The sequence below is a fragment of the Portunus trituberculatus genome, chromosome 31 (genome assembly GCF_017591435.1).
Source record: "Portunus trituberculatus isolate SZX2019 chromosome 31, ASM1759143v1, whole genome shotgun sequence".
Taxonomy (NCBI): Eukaryota; Metazoa; Arthropoda; class Malacostraca; order Decapoda; family Portunidae; genus Portunus; species Portunus trituberculatus.
The window spans coordinates 20,590,206-20,614,096 of NC_059285.1; the positions used below are offsets into that span (position 1 = coordinate 20,590,206).

The 23,891-nt window shown below is 39.2% G+C and overlaps 1 protein-coding gene across 1 annotated transcript in view; it reads left to right on the forward strand.

Moving 5' to 3' along the window:
* The window catches only part of LOC123511313 (dihydrolipoyllysine-residue acetyltransferase component of pyruvate dehydrogenase complex, mitochondrial-like), a 308,658-nt gene that overhangs the window by 195,805 nt on the left and 88,962 nt on the right, over window positions 1–23,891 (forward strand). Inside the window, exon 8 of the mRNA XM_045267094.1 lies at window positions 20,865–21,027. Coding sequence (XP_045123029.1) covers window positions 20,865–21,027 — 163 coding nt within the window. The remainder of the gene's footprint in view (window positions 1–20,864; window positions 21,028–23,891) is intronic.

Here is a 23,891-nt window from a genome sequence, read left to right on the forward strand (position 1 = left end):
ATTTCCATATTCTGTCCAAGTCTTCCTGGAGTAGTTCGCAATCTTTGTCACATCTCACTTTTCTTAACAATTTTGCATCGTCTGCAAATAGGCTCACATAACTGGACACCCCATCCACCATGTCATTTATGTAGACCGCGAACATTACTGGTGCCAACACTGATCCCTGTGGAACTCCACTCTCCACCAATCCCCATTCTGATGGTCTGTCCTTAATTATTGTTCTCATTTCTCTTCCTACCAAAAGTCTTCCATCCATTTTAGTAAACTGCCATGCACTCCTCCTACCATTTCAAGTTTCCAGATCAGTCTCTGGTGTGGTACCTTATCAAAGGCCTTTTTAAATCCAGATATATTCCATCAGCCCAACCATCTCTTTCCTGTATTACATCTATCACCCTCGAATAGTAACATATCAGGTTTGTCGTGCATGAACGCCCTTTTCTAAAACCAAATTGACACTCACAAAGTATGTCATTTTTCTCCAAGAAGTCTGTCCATCTATTCTTCACCACCCTCTCACACATCTTAGCTACCACACTTGTAAGTGACACTGGTCTATAGTTCAATGGGTCTCTCTTGTTACCTGATTTATAGATTGGGACAATGTTAGCTCTTTTCCAGTCTTGGGGCACTACACCTTCCCTTAATGAGGCATCAATTACTTCACAAACTTTTTCTGCCAATTGCTCCTGCATTCTCTTAAAATCCATCCTGATACCCCATCAGGTCCCACAGCTTTTCTCACTTCTAAACTCCCCATCATGTTCTTGATCTCCTCCACAGTTACTTGAAACTCCTTCATAATCCCTTTCTGTTCCATTACCAGTGGTTTGTCAAAAGCAGTCTCCTTTGTGAATACCTTCCGAAAGCATCCATTCATAGCCTCTGCCATTTCCTGGGATCTTCACTGCATACTCCATTTACTTCTAAACTTTCAATACTTTCTCTATTTTTGATGTTGTTGTTCACATGTCTGTAAAAAGCCTTGGTTGGTCTTTACATTTATCAATTATATCCTTTTCTTGTTTCTTTCTTTCTTCTCTTCTAATCAACACATATTCATTTCTTGCTCTTTTGTAACTTTCCCACTGCTTAATCCGTCTTTTCCTTCTCCACCTCTTCCATGCATCCTCTTTTCTTGTTCTAGCCTTTTCACATCTATCGTTAAACCAGTCCTGCTTTCCAACTTCTCTATGTTGTCTTATTGGTACAAATTTTTCTCACCTTCTTTGTATATTTTATAAATTCCTTCCACTTTTCATTTGCTCCTTAGCACTCTTGAATTTCATCCAATTTGTCTCTTGAAAGAATTTCTTTAGGTTTCCAAAATCTGTCTTGGCATAATTCCATCTTCCCACTTTATATTCTTCATTTCTTCTAGATTTCTCTTCGTCTATCACCTTGAACTCCAAAACTGCATGATCACTCTTTGCTAAAGGGCACTCCACCCTCATCTCCTCAATGACCATTGGCTCTGTACTAAAGACCAAGTCCAGTCTTGACGATGCTCCTCTCCTCCAAACCTAGTATCTTCTTTGACCCACTGAGTTAACACATTTTCCATTGCCAGTGTCAATAGTGTATTTCCCATGTTGTCTCTGATCCTTCCATTGACCAGTCCTCCCAACACACCTCTTTACAATTAAAATCTCCCATCATTATAGTTCGTTCACAGCCACCCAACATTTCTTCCAGACATGTTCCTGTATCACTTATCATTTCTTCATATTCCTGTACTGACCATGCATTTGTCTTAGGTGGTACGTACACCACTATGTAGTGCCTCTTTTTCCTTCATTAGTTTCTGCTCTGATCTTTAGCACTTCTGCCTTTCCCATACCTTTTTCACTTGATCCACCTTTATATCTTTTTAACCAGCAACATCACTCCTCCTCCCATCTTACCTACTCTATTTCTTTTCCAAACATTATATTTCCTTCTCCAACCATCATCAGGTCTTCTCCTCTCTCAGTTTTGTTTCAGTAAGACCCACAATATCTGGGTTCTTGTCCCTCAAGTAATCGTTGAGTTCTAAAATCCCGATATCACTCCATTTATGTTGGAATACATTACATTTCGCTCATATGTAAGTTTCTTTAGTCCTTTCTTGCTGTACTTTTCTGGGTTATGAACCACTTCCTCAGTCTCATATCCAAGATTCTCCAGAAAAACTCTTTCTTCTCCTCTTCTGTCCTCTCTTCATTTTTTTCAAAGCCTCCTTTCTCAACTCATTTAACATTTCTCTTTCCTTTTCACCGAGATCTCTTCTCAACCAAATCTTCCTTGTTGTTTCCTGCTGGGCTAGCCTCCATGACTTCTCCACCAATTCATCTACATCCTTTTGTGACTTAAGTTTGATTCTTATTGGCCTCATACCTTCTCTTGTGAACTTTCCAATTCTATGGAAGTCCTCTATTTCTTGTACTAGGTCTTTTCCTCCTCCTGCACCACATTAATGATATTATTTATCACCTTTTTATGTTTTCTCTCTCTCCATTTTACTCGGTGTCTTATCCTCCTCCACACCAAATATCACCACACATCTCTTTTTGTCTACAGTTTCCCTCACCAATGTCTCATTTGACTTAATAACCTTCACCACTTTCTCAGCTATCTTCTCTTCTATGATCTGTTGATCTATAATTTCAGCAAGGCCCAAAGTTTTCTCCCCAGACTCTTTGATTTCCTTTTCCAGACTTGCAACTTTGTAATTTACCTCCTTTCTTTCCACTTCCTGACTTTTTCCATTCAGCCTGCTTCTCCATCACTTTTCCTAGAGATTCTCCACATTTTCGCAATTCACTTTAATTAGCTTAACTTCCTCTTTCAGTGCTGCATTTTCCTTCTTCATATCGGCACAGTCTTTCTTTACATTGTCATAACTCGTTTCCAGGCCCCATACTTTTCAAACAGTTTTCAATTTTACCTTCTAACTCCAGAATTTTCTTCACATAAGCGCTCTTCTCCATTATTCCTTGAAACCCTGTGAAGTCTGATTCATCTTTCGAGTTCACGGCCGCCATGTTGCGCAGATGTAAACAAACCAGCTGATGGCTCAAACGCAGGCTACAGTTTATATTTACCTTCACTGGACATTATTTTGCTAATCAACAGTTAACATGACTATATGGAGACGGGACAAACATTACCAGCTCCTTTCCCACCTTGGTTACTCTTAGGTAACTGTAGAATTAGAGATGATTGCTCTGGAGCTCAGCGACCACCATCCGCCATCGACGATGTGTGTGTGTGTGTGTGTGTGTGTGTGTGTGTGTGTGTGTGTGTGTGTGTGTGTGTGTGTATTTACCTAATTGTATTTACCTAATTGTAACATACGGAAAAGAGCTATGCTCGTGTTGTCCCGTCTCCATATCTATTAATGTCCAGCTTTTTCTTAAAATCATGAATATTCCTTGCGTTGACCACTTCCACGTCTAAACTATTCCATGCTTCCACCCTTCTATGAGGAAGCTATATTTTTCACATCTCTCCTATAAGTGGCCATTTTAGTTTTTCCCATGCCCTCTCGACATTCTTCCATTCCACATACACAGATCTTCCCTATCCATTTTTCCATGCCAATCATCACTCTGTATATTGCTATCAGGTCTCCCCTTTCTCTTCTGTTTTCCAGGGTTGGAAGTTGCATTCTTTTCAGTCTGTCTTCATAAGTCAAATCTCTTAAGTCAGGCACCATTTTCGTTGCAGCCCTCTGTACTTTCTCTAGTTTCCTTATGTGTTTCTTTAAGTTCGAGCCCACTGTATTGTTGCATATTCAAGCCTCGGTCTTATCATTGCAGTAATTATTTTCTTCATCATTTCTTCATCTAGATATACGAACGCCACTCTTATGTTCCTCAATAAGTTCAATACTTCTCCAATTATTTTGTTTATATGTCTCTCTGGCGATAGGTCATTGGTAATTGTCACCCCAAGGTCTTTTTCTTCATGACTGGTTTTATGTCTTCATTTCCTATCTTGTACATACTCCTGATTCTTCTTTCACTCTTGCCAAACTCTATTTTCTTGCATTTTGTCGTGTTGAACTCCATTTGCCATGTACAGCTCCATTTCCATATTCTGTCCAAGTCTTCCTGGAGTAGTTCGCAATCTTTGTCACATCTCACTTTTCTTAACAATTTTGCATCGTCTGCAAATAGGCTCACATAACTGGACACCCCATCCACCATGTCATTTATGTAGACTGCGAACATTACTGGTGCCAACACTGATCCCTGTGGAACTCCACTCTCCACCAATCCCCATTCTGATGGTCTGTCCTTAATTATTGTTCTCATTTCTCTTCCTACCAAAAGTCTTCCATCCATTTTAGTAAACTGCCATGCACTCCTCCTACCATTTCAAGTTTCCAGATCAGTCTCTGGTGTGGTACCTTATCAAAGGCCTTTTTTAAATCCAGATATATTCCATCAGCCCAACCATCTCTTTCCTGTATTACATCTATCACCCTCGAATAGTAACATATCAGGTTTGTCGTGCATGAACGCCCTTTCTAAAACCAAATTGACACTCACAAAGTATGTCATTTTTCTCCAAGAAGTCTGTCCATCTAGTCTTCACCACCCTCTCACACATCTTAGCTACCACACTTGTAAGTGACACTGGTCTATAGTTCAATGGGTCTCTCTTGTTACCTGATTTATAGATTGGGACAATGTTAGCTCTTTTCCAGTCTTGGGGCACTACACCTTCCCTTAATGAGGCATCAATTACTTCACAAACTTTTTCTGCCAATTGCTCCTGCATTCTCTTAAAATCCATCCTGATACCCCATCAGGTCCCACAGCTTTTCTCACTTCTAAACTCCCCATCATGTTCTTGATCTCCTCCACCGTTACTTGAAACTCCTTCATAATCCCTTTCTGTTCCATTACCAGTGGTTTGTCAAAAGCAGTCTCCTTTGTGAATACCTTCCGAAAGCATCCATTCATAGCCTCTGCCATTTCCTGGGATCTTCACTGCATACTCCATTTACTTCTAAACTTTCAATACTTTCTCTATTTTTGATGTTGTTGTTCACATGTCTGTAAAAAAGCCTTGGTTGGTCTTTACATTTATCAATTATATCCTTTTCTTGTTTCTTTCTTTCTTCTCTTCTAATCAACACATATTCATTTCTTGCTCTTTTGTAACTTTCCCACTGCTTAATCCGTCTTTTCCTTCTCCACCTCTTCCATGCATCCTCTTTTCTTGTTCTAGCCTTTTCACATCTATCGTTAAACCAGTCCTGCTTTCCAACTTCTCTATGTTGTCTTATTGGTACAAATTTTTCTCACCTTCTTTGTATATTTTTATAAATTCCTTCCACTTTTCATTTGCTCCTTAGCACTCTTGAATTTCATCCAATTTGTCTCTTGAAAGAATTTCTTTAGGTTTCCAAAATCTGTCTTGGCATAATTCCATCTTCCCACTTTATATTCTTCATTTCTTCTAGATTTCTCTTCGTCTATCACCTTGAACTCCAAAACTGCATGATCACTCTTTGCTAAAGGGCACTCCACCCTCATCTCCTCAATGACCATTGGCTCTGTACTAAAGACCAAGTCCAGTCTTGACGATGCTCCCTCTCCTCCAAACCTAGTATCTTCTTTGACCCACTGAGTTAACACATTTTCCATTGCCAGTGTCAATAGTGTATTTCCCATGTTGTCTCTGATCCTTCCATTGACCAGTCCTCCCAACACACCTCTTTACAATTAAAATCTCCCATCATTATAGTTCGTTCACAGCCACCCAACATTTCTTCCAGACATGTTCCTGTATCACTTATCATTTCTTCATATTCCTGTACTGACCATGCATTTGTCTTAGGTGGTACGTACACCACTATGTAGTGCCTCTTTTTCCTTCATTAGTTTCTGCTCTGATCTTTAGCACTTCTGCCTTTCCCATACCTTTTTCACTTGATCCACCTTTATATCTTTTTAACCAGCAACATCACTCCTCCTCCCATCTTACCTACTCTATTTCTTTTCCAAACGTTATATTTCCTTCTCCAACCTTCATCAGGTCTTCTCCCTCTCTCAGTTTTGTTTCAGTAAGACCCACAATATCTGGGTTCTTGTCCCTCAAGTAATCGTTGAGTTCTAAAATCCCGATATCACTCCATTTATGTTGGAATACATTACATTTCGCTCATATGTAAGTTTCTTTAGTCCTTTCTTGCTGTACTTTTCTGGGTTATGAACCACTTCCTCAGTCTCATATCCAAGATTCTCCAGAAAAACTCTTTCTTCTCTTCTTCTGTCCTCTCTTCATTTTTTTCAAAGCCTCCTTTCTCAACTCATTTAACATTTCTCTTTCCTTTTCACCGAGATCTCTTCTCAACCAAATCTTCCTTGTTGTTTCCTGCTGGGCTAGCCTCCATGACTTCTCCACCAATTCATCTACATCCTTTTGTGACTTAAGTTTGATTCTTATTGGCCTCATACCTTCTCTTGTGAACTTTCCAATTCTATGGAAGTCCTCTATTTCTTGTACTAGGTCTTTTCCTCCTCTTGCACCACATTAATGATATTATTTATCACCTTTTTATGTTTTTCTCTCTCCATTTTACTCGGTGTCTTATCCTCCTCCACACCAAATATCACCACACATCTCTTTTTGTCTACAGTTTCCCTCACCAATGTCTCATTTGACTTAATAACCTTCACCACTTTCTCAGCTATCTTCTCTTCTATGATCTGTTGATCTATAATTTCAGCAAGGCCCAAAGTTTTCTCCCTGACTCTTTGATTTCCTTTTCCAGACTTGCAACTTTGTAATTTACCTCCTTTCTTTCCACTTCCTGACTTTTTTCCATTCAGCCTGCTTCTCCATCACTTTTCCTAGAGATTCTCCACATTTTCGCAATTCACTTTAATTAGCTTAACTTCCTCTTTCAGTGCTGCATTTTCCTTCTTCATATCGGCACAGTCTCTCTTTACATTGTCATAACTCGTTTCCAGGCCCTCATACTTTTCAAACAGTTTTCAATTTTACCTTCTAACTCCAGAATTTTCTTCACATAAGCGCTCTTCTCCATTATTCCTTGAAACCCTGTGAAGTCTGATGTGTGTGTGTGTGTGTGTATTTACCTAGTTGTAGTTTTACAGGGCCTGGGCTTTATGCTTGTGTGGTCTCCATATCTACACTTATCCAATCTTACTTTAAAAGTATGCACACTCGTTGCAGACACTACTTCTTCATTTAAACTGTTCCACGTCTCAATACATCTCTGCGGGAAACTATATTTTTTAATATCTCTCAGACATCTTCCTTTCTCAGCTTTTACTATGTGATCTTGTGCTTGGATGTCATATTCTTCTCTCAGGATCAGTTTCTCATTATCCACTTGGTCCATTCTGTTGATCAATTTATAAACTTGTATCAGGTCTCCTCTCTCCTTCTTTGTTCCAGGTTGGTAGATCCATAGCCTTTAGTCTCTCCTCATATGTCATCCCTTCAAATTCTGGAACCATTCTTGTAGCTATTTTTGTAGCCTCTCCAATTTCCTTATGTGTTTCTTTTATGAGGGGTCCACACTACTCCTGCATATTCCAATCTGGGTCTTATTATAGTACTTATCAATTTCTTCATCATTTCTTTGTCCATGTAGTGAAATGCTACTCCAATATTCCTTAGCAAATTATATGTTTCTAAAATTCTATCAATATGGCTTACTGGTTGATTGTTTTCTTCCATCGTCACTCCTAAGTCCTTTTCCTTTTTAACTTTCTCCAGTTCTAATCCATCTCCCATCTTATAGATTCCCACTGGTCGTCTTTCACTCTTTCCCATTTCCATGACATGGCTTTTGTTCGCATTGAATTCCATTTCCCACTTCTTACTCCATTCCCAGATCTTATTTAGGTCTTCTTGCAGTATTTCACAATCCTCCTTTTGCTTTATAACTCTGCACAGTTTTGTATCATCTGCAAACAGATTTATGTAGCTGTTCACTCCTTCTGGCATGTCGTTAATATAAATGAGGAAAAGTATTGGTGCCAATACTGACCCTTGTGGCACTCCGCTTTCTAGTGCTCTCCACTTGGACTTCATATCTTAACTACCGTCCTTATTTCTCTCCCCCTCAAATAACTTTCTGTCCATCTCAATGTTCTTCCTTTTAAGCCACCCTTCTCCTCTAACTTCCATAGTAATCTTGCATGTGGCACTTTGTCAAACGGTTTTTAAATCCAAATAAATAGTCAACCCATCCCTCTCTCTTGTACTCTATCAACTATTCTAGAATAGAAACTCAATAAATTAGTTACACAAGACTGTCTTTTTCTAAAACCAAATTTGCTATTTGATATTAATTTGTTGTCTTCAAGGAATATGATCCATTGTTTCTTTATTATTTTTTCACACATCTTGCATATTACACTAGTTAGTGATACCAGTCTGTAATTTAAAGGTTCTTCCTTCCTTCCGCTCTTATATATGGGTACCACCTCAGCTCTTTTCCATTCTACTGGTACTGTTCCATTTTCTATTGAGCATTTTATGATGTTGTATATAGGACTTGCTAGTTCTTCCCTACATTCTTTCAGTATTCTGCCTGAGACTTCATCTGGTCCCATCGCCTTCACTTCATCCAGTTCCTTCATTAACTCTTTTATTTCAAGCTTGGTTACTTTAATCTCTTTCATATAGATTGTCTCTCTATTACTCTGTGTCATCTCAAATTTAGATTCCTTAGTAAAGACTTCTTGGAATTTTTAATTTAATAGTTCTGCCATACTTTTTGGGTCTTCCACCATCCCATTCTCTCCTTTTAACTTTTCTATTGTTTCTTTTTGCCTAATTTTTCCATTTATGAATCTATAGAACAATTTTGGTTCCTCCTTACATTTTTCGAGAATGTCTTTTTCGAAGTTTTTTCGTCTTCCTTCCTCACCTTAACATATTCATTTCTCATTGCTTTGAAGTTTTCCTTATTTGCTGGATTTCTATTTCTCCTCCACCTTTTCCATGCTCCATCTCTTTTCTCCTTTGCCCTAGCACACCTTGCATTAAACCAATCTTTCTTTTCTTTTTCTTTAGGTCTATATTTCGGGACATATTCCCTGACTCCTGTTTTGTATATTTCCAAAAATAAGTTATATGTGTCTTGCATTGTCTCTGAGTTTTCCATCTCCTCCCAGTCTACGTTTTTAAAATAGTTTTTGAGATTCTCAATATCAGCCTTTCGGTAATTTAATCGGTCTCCTTTGTATGAATCGTCTCTATCTTCCTTTCCCTCTTCTATATCTATTTCTAATATTGCATGGTCACTTTTCCAATGGGCACTCATATGTTATTTTATCAAATATTTGTATACCCCTTGTAAAAACTAGGTCTAATCTCGCCGGCTCGTCGTTTCCTTTGAATCTTGTGCATTCCTTTACTCTCTGGTCCAATCTCGCCGGCTCGTCGTTTCCTCTGAATCTTGTGCATTCCTTTACTCTCTGGTCCATCATATTGTCTATCATTAGGTTCAAGAATCTTTCTCCCCAGGCTTCTTCCCCCATACCACTTTCATAATTTTCCCAGGCCACTTCTTTACAGTTGAAATCTCCTACTAATATAACTTTTCTCCTTTCTTTAACGATTCTCGTTAGACTCCTTATTGTGTCATCTATCATGTCTTTATATTCTTGATTGGTCCATGAATTTGTTTTTGGTGGCACATATGTTACAATGATTGTTAACTCTTTTTTATTAATTTGCATCTTAATATACAATACTTCTGCTTTTCCTTCCCCACATTCCATTTCGTTTATCACTATCTCCTTCCTTAACATAATCATGACTCCTCCTCCTTTACCCACTCTGTCTCTTCTCCGTACATTATACCTATTATCCAAGTCTATTTATTTTATTTTATTTTATTTTGTGTGTGTGTGTGTTTGTATGTATTAACCTAGTTGTATTTACATAGTTGTATTGTACAGGGTTTGAGTGGGGCTCATAGTGTCATGTCTCCATGTCTCCATTTATCTAATTTTTCTTTAAAGTAATGCATATTATGTGCTGTAACAACTTCATCACTCGATGCATTCCACTTTTCAACTGTTCTATGTGGAAAACTGTATTTTCCAGTATCCTTCACACACTGACTCATCCTAATCTTCTTTACATGCCCTCATGTCCTTCTAGATTCTTCTGTCACCACCACCAGGTCTTCCTTGTCTATCTTTTCAATGCCATTTACTATTTTATACATTGTTATTAGGTCTCCTTGTTCTCTTCTATCTTGTAAGGTGAGCAGTCCCATTTCCTTCAGCCTTTTTTCATGTTAGGATCTTTAGTTCAGGCACCATCTTTGTAACTATCTTCTGGATCCATTCTAATCTTCTTATATCTTTTTTAGAGCTCTTTGACGACACCTCTGCTATATATTCTAGCTTAGGACATATGATGCTCATGACAATTTTTTTTCATATCTTTGTCCATGAAGTGAAATGCCACACTAAATTTAGTCAGCATTTTATATGCTAATCCAAATATCTTACTTATGTGTTTTTCAAGGTTCAGATTTTCCTGTATAATCACTCCCAGATCTTTTACCTCTAGTCTTCATTATTTGTTCCTCTCCCATCAGATAGTTTCATAACAGTCTTCTCTTAGTTTTTCCTAATTCCATTACTTGACAGTTTTTGGCATTGAACTCTAATTTCCACTTTTTACTCCAATTGTAGATATTGTTTATATTTTCCTGCTGCAGCAAACAGTCCCCTTGGGCTTTGATTACTCTTAGCAATTTTGCATCATGAGCAACAAATTAATATAACTGTTTACCCCATTTTGTATGTTGTTTTCATATACCTGGAACATAATTTGGGCTAACATTGACCCCTCTGGCACTCCACTTGTTACTTTACTGCAAGATGAGTATGTACTCTGATCACAGTTCTCATCTCCCTGTCCTCCAAATAATCCCTTATCCAGTCTAACAAAGTTCCTCTCTGTCCTCCTATGCTCGCTAACTTCCAAAGTAGTCTGACGTGAAGGACTTTATCAAAACCTTTTTTATGTCCTGGTATACCATGTCCATCCATCCATCTCTGCTTTCCAGTCCTTCTATTACTCTTGAGTAGAAACGTAATAACTTAAAATGCATGACCGCCTTGTCCAGAACCCAAATTGTCTGTTTGATATAACCTTTTTTTCTTCCAGATAGTTAACCCAATTTTCTTTGATAACAATTTCACATATCTTCCCCACAACACTTGAAAGTGACACTGGTCAGTATTTTAATGGCTCAGTTGACTTTCCTTCTTTGAATATTGGGATTATGTTGGCTTTCTTCCATTTTAGTGGTACTCTCCCTTCTTTTAACACATTCCCTGTGATGTGTACCATTGGTACACATTGCAGGGATTGCGTTCCCAACTATTGCATATTGCACCACCTACGGTACATTTGCTTTCATGCACAAAAAAATCTAGATATTTTTCAAAATCCCTTTTTTTTCATGTAAATTTATATTATTCATGTTAACCAAGGAAGTAATTAAAGTATGACAATCAGACCATTTAGTTATATTTAGTATGTGCAAAAAAAAAAAAAATTCATCCATTACGTTAAATTTCCAGTACTGAGTTCAATTTGGAGGAAGTAGTTTGATGGAGGAGGTAGTAGACACCTACCAAAATGACAATTTACTCCCAGCCAGGTCTAATAGCACTAGTTCAGGGGGGCTGTGAACCTTCCATTAAAGCTAGTTCTGATCTCGTTGAATGTTTCCCTTTGTGTCTCACAACTCTAGAGGGCAGTCACAGCCTGCTCTCTGAAGACAACTCTCTTTCTTCACACAAAACTTCATGCACTTATATCACACACACATCCTTCACTTAAAACTCAAAATTGAAAATGGTGACTCCAGTTCCAGCCTCGGAGTTCCCTTCTTGGGAGGGGACCAGAAATGTCTCCCAGGTCTCTTGGCGACCTAAAATGTCTTGACACCTCCCTCGACCTTTTCTTCATTAACTTTTGCAACATTCACAGTCTTGGATCTAATTTTCAATCTGTAGAACATCACCTCTCCTTTACTAAACCTCATCTTCTTTTCCTCACCAAAACACAGCTGGAGGCAACCTACAGTAGCCCCTTTTCTTTTACTTCCTTTTTTCTCTCTCCTCATTTTCGATCCAAAGCTGGATGTTGTGTCATGTGCACAATGACTTAACTTGCTCTTGTGCCCACACTCTTGAATCTTCCAAGTTTTCCAACATCTGGCATAGACTCAATAATGATTCTCTAACTATATTTATCTGTGCTGTCTATCTCTCCTTAACTCCTTTGACTATAGTAAATTTCTTGATTATTTAACTTCCAAAGTGGAGCACATTCTGTCCCTCTACCCTTTTGCAGAGATCTCCATCCTTGGAGATTTCATTGTTCACCACCAGCCTTGGCTTTCCTCTCCCTTCACTGACCATTCTGGTGAACTTACCTTCATCTTTGCTATCATCCATGATGTAGAGCAACTGGTGCAACACCTTACTCCTATTCTTGACTGTCTTGGATATATGCCCAACATTCTTGATCTTTTCCTTACTTCTAATCCTTCTGCTTATGTTGCTATCCTTTCTCTCCATTGGGCTCCTCCAATCACAATCTCATTTCTGTATCTCATCCTCTTTCTCCAATTCCTCCTCAGTATCCCGCGAAAACGGAGGTGCCTCTGGTGTTTTGCCTCTGCCAGTGGGGGGATTTGTGGAGGTATTATGCAGACTTTCCCTAGATTGATTACTGTTTCCATGTCTGAGACCCAACTATGTGTGCTGAATGCATAACAGAGGTGATGGTGTCTGGCATGGAGGCATACATTTTTCATTCTTTTTCTCAACCTAAACCTTTTAAACCTTGGTTTAACACAGCCAGTTCTCATGCTATACATGATAGAGAGGTTGCTCACAGAAGGTACTTGAATTTTCCATCTCCTGAATCTCATGCACTTTATATTCCTGCCCAGAATCATGCCACATTTGTTCTTCAACTTGTCAAACACTCTTTCTTAAATAGAAAATGTCAGAAACTTTCAAACTCCAACTCCCCTCGTGACTTCTGGCACCTGGCCAAAAACATCTCCAACATCTCCAGCAACTTTACGTATATAAATCGAGAAATCCCTGCAGTTCTGTTGCACATATCTTATACCAACATAAGGAGCAGTAGCAATTATCATACAAAGCCCTACGAAAATGAGAGATGGCTGCTGTTCCCAGCCTTCAGCATCCAACAAAGGCCCAGCATTACTATATTATATCCAGAGAGTCCCAGTTTGCTATGTATTTTGTTTTGTCCAACTTGGTCTCTCAACTGACTTGGAGGACACCCTACTTATAGATGGTGAGGACCTACTTCTTCAAAGTAAAGTATATATAAAGATACTACATTAGGTCCTCAAAATGAAAAAGCATATGCCCATCCTCTGAGGAATCTGCTTAGGGACTGCTAAGGACACTGCCCCCCTCCCCCACTTCTCTCTCTCTCTCTCTCTCTCTCTCTCTCTCTCTCTCTCTCTCTCTCTCTCTCTCTCTCTCTCTCTCTCTCTCTCTCTCTCTCTCTCTCTCTCTCTCTCTCTCTCTCTCTCTCTCTCTCTCTCTCTCTCTCTCTCTCTCCCTAGAGAGAGATTGACCAAAGGGAGGTGGGAATGGGGAAGCAGCCCACCCAACTAATATCTGCTCGCCTGCCTGCTTCATTCTAAATCATAAAAAGAAATTATGCCTTGATAAAATTCTAGTGGTCTTTCTATGAGACATGGAAGATACTGACTTTGCATTAACTTTGCCCCACCCTGGGACAATCTAATGTGTCACTCAAAGTAAAAAGACAAGGGAAAGTGGGTGATATTGAATAGTGAATGATAACATCTTGGTGTAGTAAATCTTACTGTGATGGAGCTAAGCTACACTTGCTGCCCAACTCTGCATTACACTGATGTTGGAGGAGGCTACATTTTTTTTTTTTTTTTTTTTTTTTTACATTACAAGGGCACTGGCCAAGGGAAAACAAAGTGAAAAAAAAAATCCCGCTGGTTGCCAGGCCCTGTTAAGAGGAAAGTAGAGAAAAAACAAAAAAATCTAAAAGGAGGGTCCAGTTAACGTAAGAGGTGTCTTGACACTCCTCTTTTGAAAGAGTTTAAGTCATAGGCAGGTGGAAATACAGACACAGGTAGAGAGTTCCAGAGTTTACCAGTGTAGGGAATGAAGGAGTGAAGATACTGGTTAACTCTTGCATTAGGAAGATGGACAGAATAGGGATGAGAAGAAGTAGAGAGTCTTGTGCAGCGAGGCCGCAGGAGGGGGAAGGCATGCAGTTAGCAAGTTCAGAAGAGCAGACAGCATGAAAACAGCGGTAGAAGACAGATAAAGATGCAACATTGCGGCGGTGACTTAAAGAATCAAGACAGTCAGTTAGAGGAGAAGAGTTGATAAGACGAAAAGCTTTAGATTCCACCTTGTTTAGTAAAGCTGTGTGTGGATCCCCAGACATGAGAGCCATACTCCATACACGGGCGGATAAGGCCCTTGTACAGAGCAAGCAGCTGGGAGGGAGAGAAAATGGACGAAGACGCCATAGGACACCTAACTTCTTGGAAGCTGATTTAGCAAGAGTAGAGATGTGAAATTTCCAGTTTAGATTTTTAGTGAAGGATAGACCGAGTGTGTTTAATGTAGAGGAGAGGGAAGTTGAGTGTTATTGAAGAAGAGAGGATAGTTGTCTGGAAGGTTATGTCGAGTAGATAGTTGTAGAAATTGAGTTTTTGAGGCATTGAACAAAACCAGGTTTTCTCTGCCCCAATCAGAAACAAGTGAAAGATCAGAAGTTAGGCGTCCCATAGCATCTCGCCTTGAGTCATTTAATTGTTGTTGGGTTGGGCGTCTGTTGAACGCTGTTGAATAATGCAGGGTGGTATCATCAGCATAGGAGTGGATAGGGCATTGAGTCAGATTTAGGAGATCATTGATGAATAATAGAAAGAGAGTGGGTGATAGGACAGAACCCTGTGGAACACCACTGTTGATAGTTTTGGGGAAGAACAGTGACCGTCTACTACAGCAGCAATAGAACGATCGGAAAGGAAACTGGAGATGAAGGTACAGAGAGAAGGATAGAATCCGTAGGAGGGTAGTTTAGAAATTAAAGATTTGTGCCAGACTCTATCGAAGGCTTTCGATATGTCAAGGCCGACAGCAAAGGTTTCACCGAAGTCCCTAAAAGAGGATGACCAAGATTCAGTTAGGAAAGTAAGAAGATCACCAGTAGATCTGCCTTTACGGAAACCATACTGGCAATCAGAGAGAAGGTTGTGAGCTGATAGATGCCTCATTATCTTCCTATTAAGGATAGACTCAAAGGCTTTAGAAAGGCAGGAAATCAAAGCTATAGGGCGGTAGTTAGAAGGATTGGAGTGGTCACCTTTTTAGGGACAGGTTGAATGTGAGCAAACTTCCAGCAAGAAGGATAAATAGAAGTAGTAGAGACACAGATGAAAGAGTTTGACCAGGCAGTGAGCGAGTTCGGAAGCACAGTTTTGAGAACAACAGGAGGGACTCCATCCGGACCGTAAGCCTTCCGAGAATCAAGGCCAGAGAGGGCCAGGAAAACGTCTTTATAAAGAATTTTAATTTTAGGGATGAAGTAGTCAGAGGGTGGAGGAGTAGGAGGAATATGCCCAGAATCATCCAAAGTTGAGTTGGTAGCAAAGGTTTGAGCGAAGAGTTCAGCTTTAGAAAAGAAGAGACAGCTGTAGAGCCATCTGGATGAAGTAAAGGAGGGAAAGACGAAGAAGTAAAGTTGTTAGAGATATTATTGGCTAGATGCCAGAAATCTCGAGAGGAGTTAGAATTGGAAAGACTTTGACATTTTCTATTGATGAAAGAGTTTTTAGTAAGTTGGAGAATAGATTTGGCATGATTACGGGCAGAAATATATAGGGCATGAGTTTCAGCAGTTGGATGGCTACGGAACCGTTTGTGAGCCGCCTCTCTATCATTGACAGCACGAGAACAAGCAGAGTTAAACCAAGGCTTTTTAGCTTTAGGGTTAGAGAAAGTATGAGGAATGTATAGCTCCATGCCAGAGATAATCATAACATATAACATAACATAAATAATAGGATAACAAAGGGCCACCAGGGCCCATCTAGGTTATCCTGTATCAGTCGCACAGCGACCTCATCATCAGTACTTAAAGATACACTTATAAGTACACAATACATTATATACTAATTCTAAATATTTGGCCCATTAACAGGGCTAAGTCCTGCAGCGAATTCCTCTACAATCTGTGATCCCCATACATGGGGATCATGTCTTGTTTAACTATAGTAAATTTCTTATAAAAACTATCATGCAGCGCTGTACATAATTGTAAATCTAATAAATTGAAGTGCTTACCTAATCTGTTTTTAAACATTGTCAAACTAGTACTATTTACAATTCTCTCTGGCAATGCATTCCAGAAGTCTACCACCCTATGACTAAAGAAGTATTTTCTTATATCTAACCTGCAGCCTTGCTTTCTAATCTTCCTGCCATGATTTCTAGTCCTACTTCCCTCCTCTAAGGTAAAGAAAGATCTCACATCTATGTAGTTTGTATCTAAGAACATTTTAAATAACTATCATATCCCCTCTTATACACCTCTCAAATGAAAACATGTTTAATTCCTTTAATCTATCTCTATACTCCAGGCACTTTAATGCTGGTATCATCCTAGTTGCTCTTCTCTGAACTGCTTCTAACATGTTGATATCCTGCCTGTAATGGGGTGATCAGGCCTGTATGCAATACTCTAAATGGGGCCTAACATAGGAATTATATAAGCTACGCACCACTTCCTTACTTTTATAACTAACATTTCTATTTATAAAACCCAGGAATCTATTTGCCCTATTTCTTGCTTCTAAACATTGCTTTGAAAATTTCATAGTCCTGTCTATCACTACTCCTAAATCCTTTCCCTCCTTTACTGCTTCTAGCCAACATCCCTCCATCTCATAGCTAAAGTTTGTGTTGTCTTTACCTAAATGCATAACCTGACACTTTTTAGAATTAAGCTCCATCTGCCACCTGTCTGCCCATGCTATCAGCCTGTCCAGGTCTCGTATTCTGTAAATGTCCTTTTCACCCTGTACTGCACATGCTATCTTAGTATCATCTGCAAACTTTGATACTTTGCTACTAATTCCTATATCTAAATCATTAATGTACACCAAGAAAAGAAGAGGTCCTAGCACTGATCCTTGGGGTACCCCACTAACCACTTCCTTCCACTTGGACATTGCCCCATTTAATACTACTCTCTGTTTCCTATCAGAAAGCCATTCACTAATCCAATCAACTAACCTATCCCCTATCCCATTTAGTCTCAATTTGTACACTAGCTTCCTATGCGGTACCTTATCAAACGCCTTGCTAAAATCTAGATATATGACATCTATGCTATTTCCATCATCTAACTCCTTGGTAATATATTCTAAGATATCAAGCAAATTTGTAAGACAGGACCTCCCTATTCTCATTGAAATACTCCCAAATACTACCCTTAATGATTTTCTCTAGTGTCTTACATGCTATACTAGTTAAACTGATCGGTCTATAATTATTCGCATCATCCTTCCCACCTTTTTTAAATATTGGTGTAACATTAGCTAACTTCTAGTCCTGAGGTATCTCAGCAAACCTAAGTGATCTTTCAAAGATTAACTTAAGTGCTTCAGAAATACTGTCTACACCCTCCCTAAGTACTCTGGCATGTAGCTCATCAGGACCACTAGCTTTCCTATCGTCTAGTTCAAGAATAAATTTCCTAATAATTCCCGGTTTTATATCAATATTTTCTAAAGCTCTTAAACTACTCGTCGCACTGTTTGTAACAGGATTTCCTATTCTTTCCCTAGTAAATACTGAAGAAAATTGTTCATTCAATAATTCTACTATGTTTTCATTTTGATCCACTACTACACCATCTTTTCTGAGTGGTCCAGTCTTATCCTTATTTCTTTTATCACTGACCTTGTAATAACTACAGGCAACCCTCGCTTAACGAAGGTTCACACAACGAAATTTCGCTACAACAAAGGTTTCCTTTTACTACCATCTGCTTGTTTAACGAACACCAAACTCGCTTTAACAAAATTTTATCCAGGTAATTTTGTCCAAGTTTGAAACCCCATCGTGGACAAAACGCGCACCACTCACTCCCCATAGTTCAAAACAATAATAGCGTCAGCAGCAGCTTGTCTTCCCTCGATCTACATGCCACCAAAACACCCTGCAATGTTGCCTAGCGTTCCTAAGAAGACCAGGTAGTCTCTTACTCTCGAAGTGAAGCTGGATATTATTCACAGACACAAGAGAGGCGTGAAAAATAATAGCATTGCTTCCCACCATGGCTTGACTCCATCTACTGTCTCTACTATTTTCAAGTCAGCAGACTCTATTAAGAAGGCTGGTGAGACTGTATCTTCCTTGCAAGCTAAAAGAACCACCTGAACTTTTGACTCTGCAATGGATAGAATGGAAAGCCTTGTGGAAATGTGGTACACAAGTTTTGTATGCGGTACAATCATGCGCCCTTAGTTTACATTCCACAAGTTGCCAGCTAGCGTATTTCCCACACCAGTCTCCCTCCCTGCATAAATTTAAGATCATCAAGATATAAAGTTACTTACATACATACATTAGTGTACATTATAATGACTTAGTCTTAAATTAAACTGCATAAATGTTTAACTTCATAATTTTTACTTTAATTAAACCTTTTACTGTACTATGATGCACTCTCGCTTTGTTTACTGTTAATGGAAGTTCAAGTCAGGGGTTAAACTTGTTATAATTTATTCAATTAACAAAATTTCGTTTAACGAAGGGTTTTTAGGAACGTAACCCCTTCGTTTAGCGGGGGTTGCCTGTATATAATTTTTTTGGGATCTTTACTCCCAGCTCTAGTTAGTTTTATCTCTGCCTGCCTTTTACTTTTTTTATAACCTTACTCAAATCATCCCTGACCTGTTTGTACCTAATCAAATCTACATCTTCCCCACTTTTCTGCAACTCTCTATATGCCCTCTGCTTCTCTCTGATCTGTCTACCTATCTCGTGAGTCCACTATAATGGCTTCCTGTTTCTCTGCCTTATATCTTTGTAAGGGATACACTGCATCACTATACCCTTTACTACAACCTTAAAAATATCCCACATCTGTGCAGTTTTATTTCCAAAACTTTCTTCCCAGTTTACCTCTCCTAATAACTGACGTAACCTACCATAATTGCCTTTCTGATAGTTTGGGACTCTAGTCTTATTCACTATATTATCCCTACTGTAATTAATGATAAATCTAATTATATGATGGTCACTGTTTGCTAAAGTCTCTCCTACCTCAACTTCCTTTAAACAATGCTCAATATTTGTTAATACTATGTCTAATACCTTCCTCCCCCTAGTAGGTTTATCTACCATCTGCACTAAATAGTTATCCTGAAAACTTTCCATAAACTTATTTTCACTAGCATCTTCTACCATCCTCTCCCAGTTTACTGACTTGAGATTAAAATCCCCTAAGATAATTGTCTGACTAGTACACCCTCTATTTATCTCATCTACCATAAGATTGTCTACATCTGCTGACTGGTTAGGTGGTCTATAAAAAGCTCCTACTCTAATAACCTTACTTTTGTTTACTCTAACATCCAGCCATAAGGACTCTACTCTGTTATCTACCTTAATACCATTAACCTGACTGGAAATGAAGAATTTTTTTACATAATAACTATTCCTCCACCTATCCTACCAATTTTCTGGTGTAAATACATAATGTATCCATCTACTTCATATTCTTTCCTATTTTCCCTAAACTTTTCCTTATGTATCCATGCCTCTGTGACACATACAACATCTAAGTCCTCCTCAACTATATAGCTAGATTACTCATCCTTCTTGTTCCTAAGACTCCTGGCATTTACATAAAAACATTTAAGTCCTGCTACCTTCCTAGATGCTGTCTCCTTATTTGGAATCCTAATCTTATTCTCTCCTATTTGCACCTGGAAATCTTTCCTAATCTTTTTACTATCTCTGTTTATCCTATCTAATTTATGTCTAACATCTTTCTTCTGGAATGCATTTGCTACCTCACCCCCTACACTCCATCCCAACTCCCCTCCAGACATCCACTCAGCACATCCACACCCTTCCTACTCAGATGCACACCATCCCTAGCATACAAATCCCTTCGCCCAAAGAACCTATCCCATACATCTACAAAGCTGACACCCACATCCTTACACATCCCTTTTACCCGATCATTCACACCAATGGCCCTAGACAACCATTCCCTGCTAACATACACACGAGGCAAGATTCCTGACACTACACACCTCCTACCACTCTCCCTTATCTTGCCTTACATTTCCCGAAATCTTGCCACTAACTCCTCCGACCCACCTGCTCTGACATCGTTCCCACCCATATGCAAAACTACTACACTCTCCCTCTATATCATATTCTCTTTCTTTGCTCTTCTCATGTGAAGAAAGATAGGCTCTGCTCTTAGCAATATTTTATGTTTAATATTTAGATTCATTATTAATAGGGAATTTTTTATCCAAAAATGCAAAACAAAAATTACATTTTTGGAGGATAGAATAAATTAATGGCACATCAATTCTTTTTAATAAGAAAAATTTATTTAAAATATTTGCAAATCAAGTCTCAAGACCTGTCATGAAATTAATTAAATTTTAAATTAAGGTACCACTGTATTAAGTGTTTATGGGTGAGAATGTGGAATTGGTTACATTAATGCATGTCTATATGTTCATGTTTGTATGGTTTTCATCACTATTTATCTGCCCACAGCTATGATAATGTGGATGTAAGTGTTGCCGTCAGTACTGAGCGGGGACTTATTACTCCAATTATATTCCGAGCTGAACAGAAGGGGCTGGCCACCATCTCTGCTGACATGAAGAATCTTGCTGCTCGTGCCAGAGAAGGAAAACTACAGCCACATGAATTTCAGGTAAGGTTTGGGCTGAGGATGGATATACAGTACAGCCAGCTAAGGGCAACAAAAATAAAGAAAAAAAAGGCCCACTTTGTTGCCATATCCCTTGCATGTCTGATAGAGTTACCAAAAGACAAGGACAAATATCTTGAAACCTCCCTCTTAAATGAAGTGAGGTGAAAGGAAGTTGGAAATGCAGAAGCAGGCAGGGAGTTCCAGAATGTACCAGAGAAAGGTATGAAGGATTGAGAGTACTGGTTAAGTCTTGCATTAGAGAGTTGGACAGAATAGAGGTGAGAGAAAGAACAAAGCTTTGTGCAGTGAGGCTGCAGGAGGAGGAGAGCCATGCAGCTAGCAAGATCAGAAGAGCAGTTAAAATGAAAGTAGCAGTAGAAGATAGCAAGAGATGCAACATTTCGGCAGTGAGAAAGAGGCTGAAGACAGTCGGTCAGTTGGTCAGAGGAGGGAATTGATGAGACAAAAAGCTTTTGATTCCACACTATCTAATAAAACTGTGTGAGTGCTCCAATATGTGTGTTTCATTTCTAATATGCATTTCTCACAATATGCAACTTTATTTTCAAAATATTGATTATTAATATGTTTTAACCCATTAGTGTCCAATCATAGATCACGTTTGAATTTTTCGATGAAATTTGGTACAAATGGAGTCTATGGGATAAGGAATACAAATCAAAAAGAAATTTTTGGAAGTTTCTTTCGGAAATTACGAAAATATGCATATCCTTCGAAGTACTCGTGGGCATTATCTCTGAAAAAACCTGTAAACTAAAACTATACAAAGTAGGAAAATGCTGTAAATTTGTATATGTTATGAAATTTATCGAAACTCAATAACTGTTTGGAAATAAATATGTGCTCTTTAATAAATCTAACTTAGCAAAATCACAAGAAATTTTTTTTTTTCATTAATTACTGAAATATTTTTACAGTTTAGGTTGGACTTCATCATGAATCCGACTAATAAGCATTATTTCCATATCTACACATGGCCGAATACTATTTTTTCATACTTAAAAAATTTTTTTGCTACTTACCTGTTTCACATAATAGGAATAGAGTGGAACACGGGTTACCTGACCGTAGATTTTAGTCAACCCCCAACCTGAGGGTTGTGAGGGAGAAGGTAAAGAAAACGGGAGTTGTCCCTCTCCCCCACAACCCACCCCTCTCAGCCCACCAACTCCATTCCTTCACGAGGAGTCAGAGCAGTGGGAAGGTAGGGCGGGCATGTGTTATGTGAAACAGGTAAGTAGTGAAAACATTTTTTTAAGTATGAAAAATAGTTTATCACTGCCCTGTTTCACATAACATAGGAATATAACAGAATCCTACATTAAGTGGAGGGGGGTGCTCTGAGACAGAGGAGTGGCATCATCTGAGAATCAAGGAAAACAGTATAGAACTCCTAGAACTAACCCCGTAAGACCCATCGGTGGGTGAGGTGTGGGACCAGTCTTGGGCACCGGAGTAGACACCTTGATGTTGGAAGGTTGGGAGCAAGGTTAGAGCACAATGTTGCCAACCCTGCCACATGTCTCAGGAGAGGGGCATGACAGCAATCTCACCCGGTCTTCCAGGAATGTAGGTGATGCTGAAGTTGTCACGAGGGCAGGGCCTGTGACTGGGCTAACGCTCAATGTCACCAGCTGCCACAATAGGACCCAGAGAATAGGTATCCCCATCTATTCTCTCCAAGTCCTTCAGGTAATGGTTGGCGATGACCGAAGGTGTCTTCCAGGAGGCTGCTTCCAGGATGGCGGTAAATGAATGGTTCCAGGAGAGGTTGAGCAAGGTTGCAATTCCGCGAATGTCATGAGCCCTTACTTTTAGTGGTTGCTGAAGTTCCTCTGGAAAGGACTCATGAGCCTGGAGGATAATTTCTTTGAGAAGAAACGACAAGGCATTCTTAGAAAGAGGCTTGGCAGTATTTGATGGTGAGATGAACAAGTTTCTGGGTTTGTGTGAAAAGTTTTTCGACCTCTCCAGCATGTATGTAAGGGCTCGTGCTGGACAGAGGAGACGTTCTTGATCATCGGGACCCACCAAGGGTGTGAGACTTTTCAACCGAAACTCTCTAGGGAGATGGTTAAAGGCTCTCTCTGTCTTTGCAAGGAACTCTGGCAGATATGAGAGGATAAGGTCCTCACCTTGCGAGGCAACTCTCCTGGACAGAGCTTGTAGTTTGCTAACCTTTTTGGCGGTGGCCAGGGAGACGAGGAAGGAGGCAGAATTCATTGGTTCAAAAGGTGGTCGAGAAAGTGCTCTCAAAACGACGTCCAGATTCCATGAAGGAGGTCTCACTGACCGTCTGGGTGCCTGTCTCTCAACTGATCTGACCAGATGCGAAGTACTAGGTCCTAACATAACATAACATGACATAAATAATAGGATAACAAAGGGCCACCAGGGCCCATCTAGGTTATCCTGTAGCAGTCGCACAGCGGCCTCGTCATCAGTACTTAAAGATACACTTACAAGTACACAATACATTATATACTAATACTAAATATTTGGCCCATTAACAGGGCTAAGTCCTGCAGCAAATTCCTCTACAATCTGTGATCCCCATACATGGGGATCATGTCTTGTTTAACTATAGTAAATTTCTTATAAAAACTATCATGCAGCACTATACATAATTATAAATCTAATAAATTTAAGTGCTTACCTAATCTGTTTTTAAACATTGTCAAACTAGTACTATTTACAACCGTCTCTGGCAATGCATTCCAGAAGTCTACCACCCTACTTCCCTCCTCTAAGGTAAAGAAAGATCTCACATCTATGTACTTTGTATCTGAGAACATTTTAAATAACTCTGTCATATCACCTCTTATACATCTCTCAAATGAAAA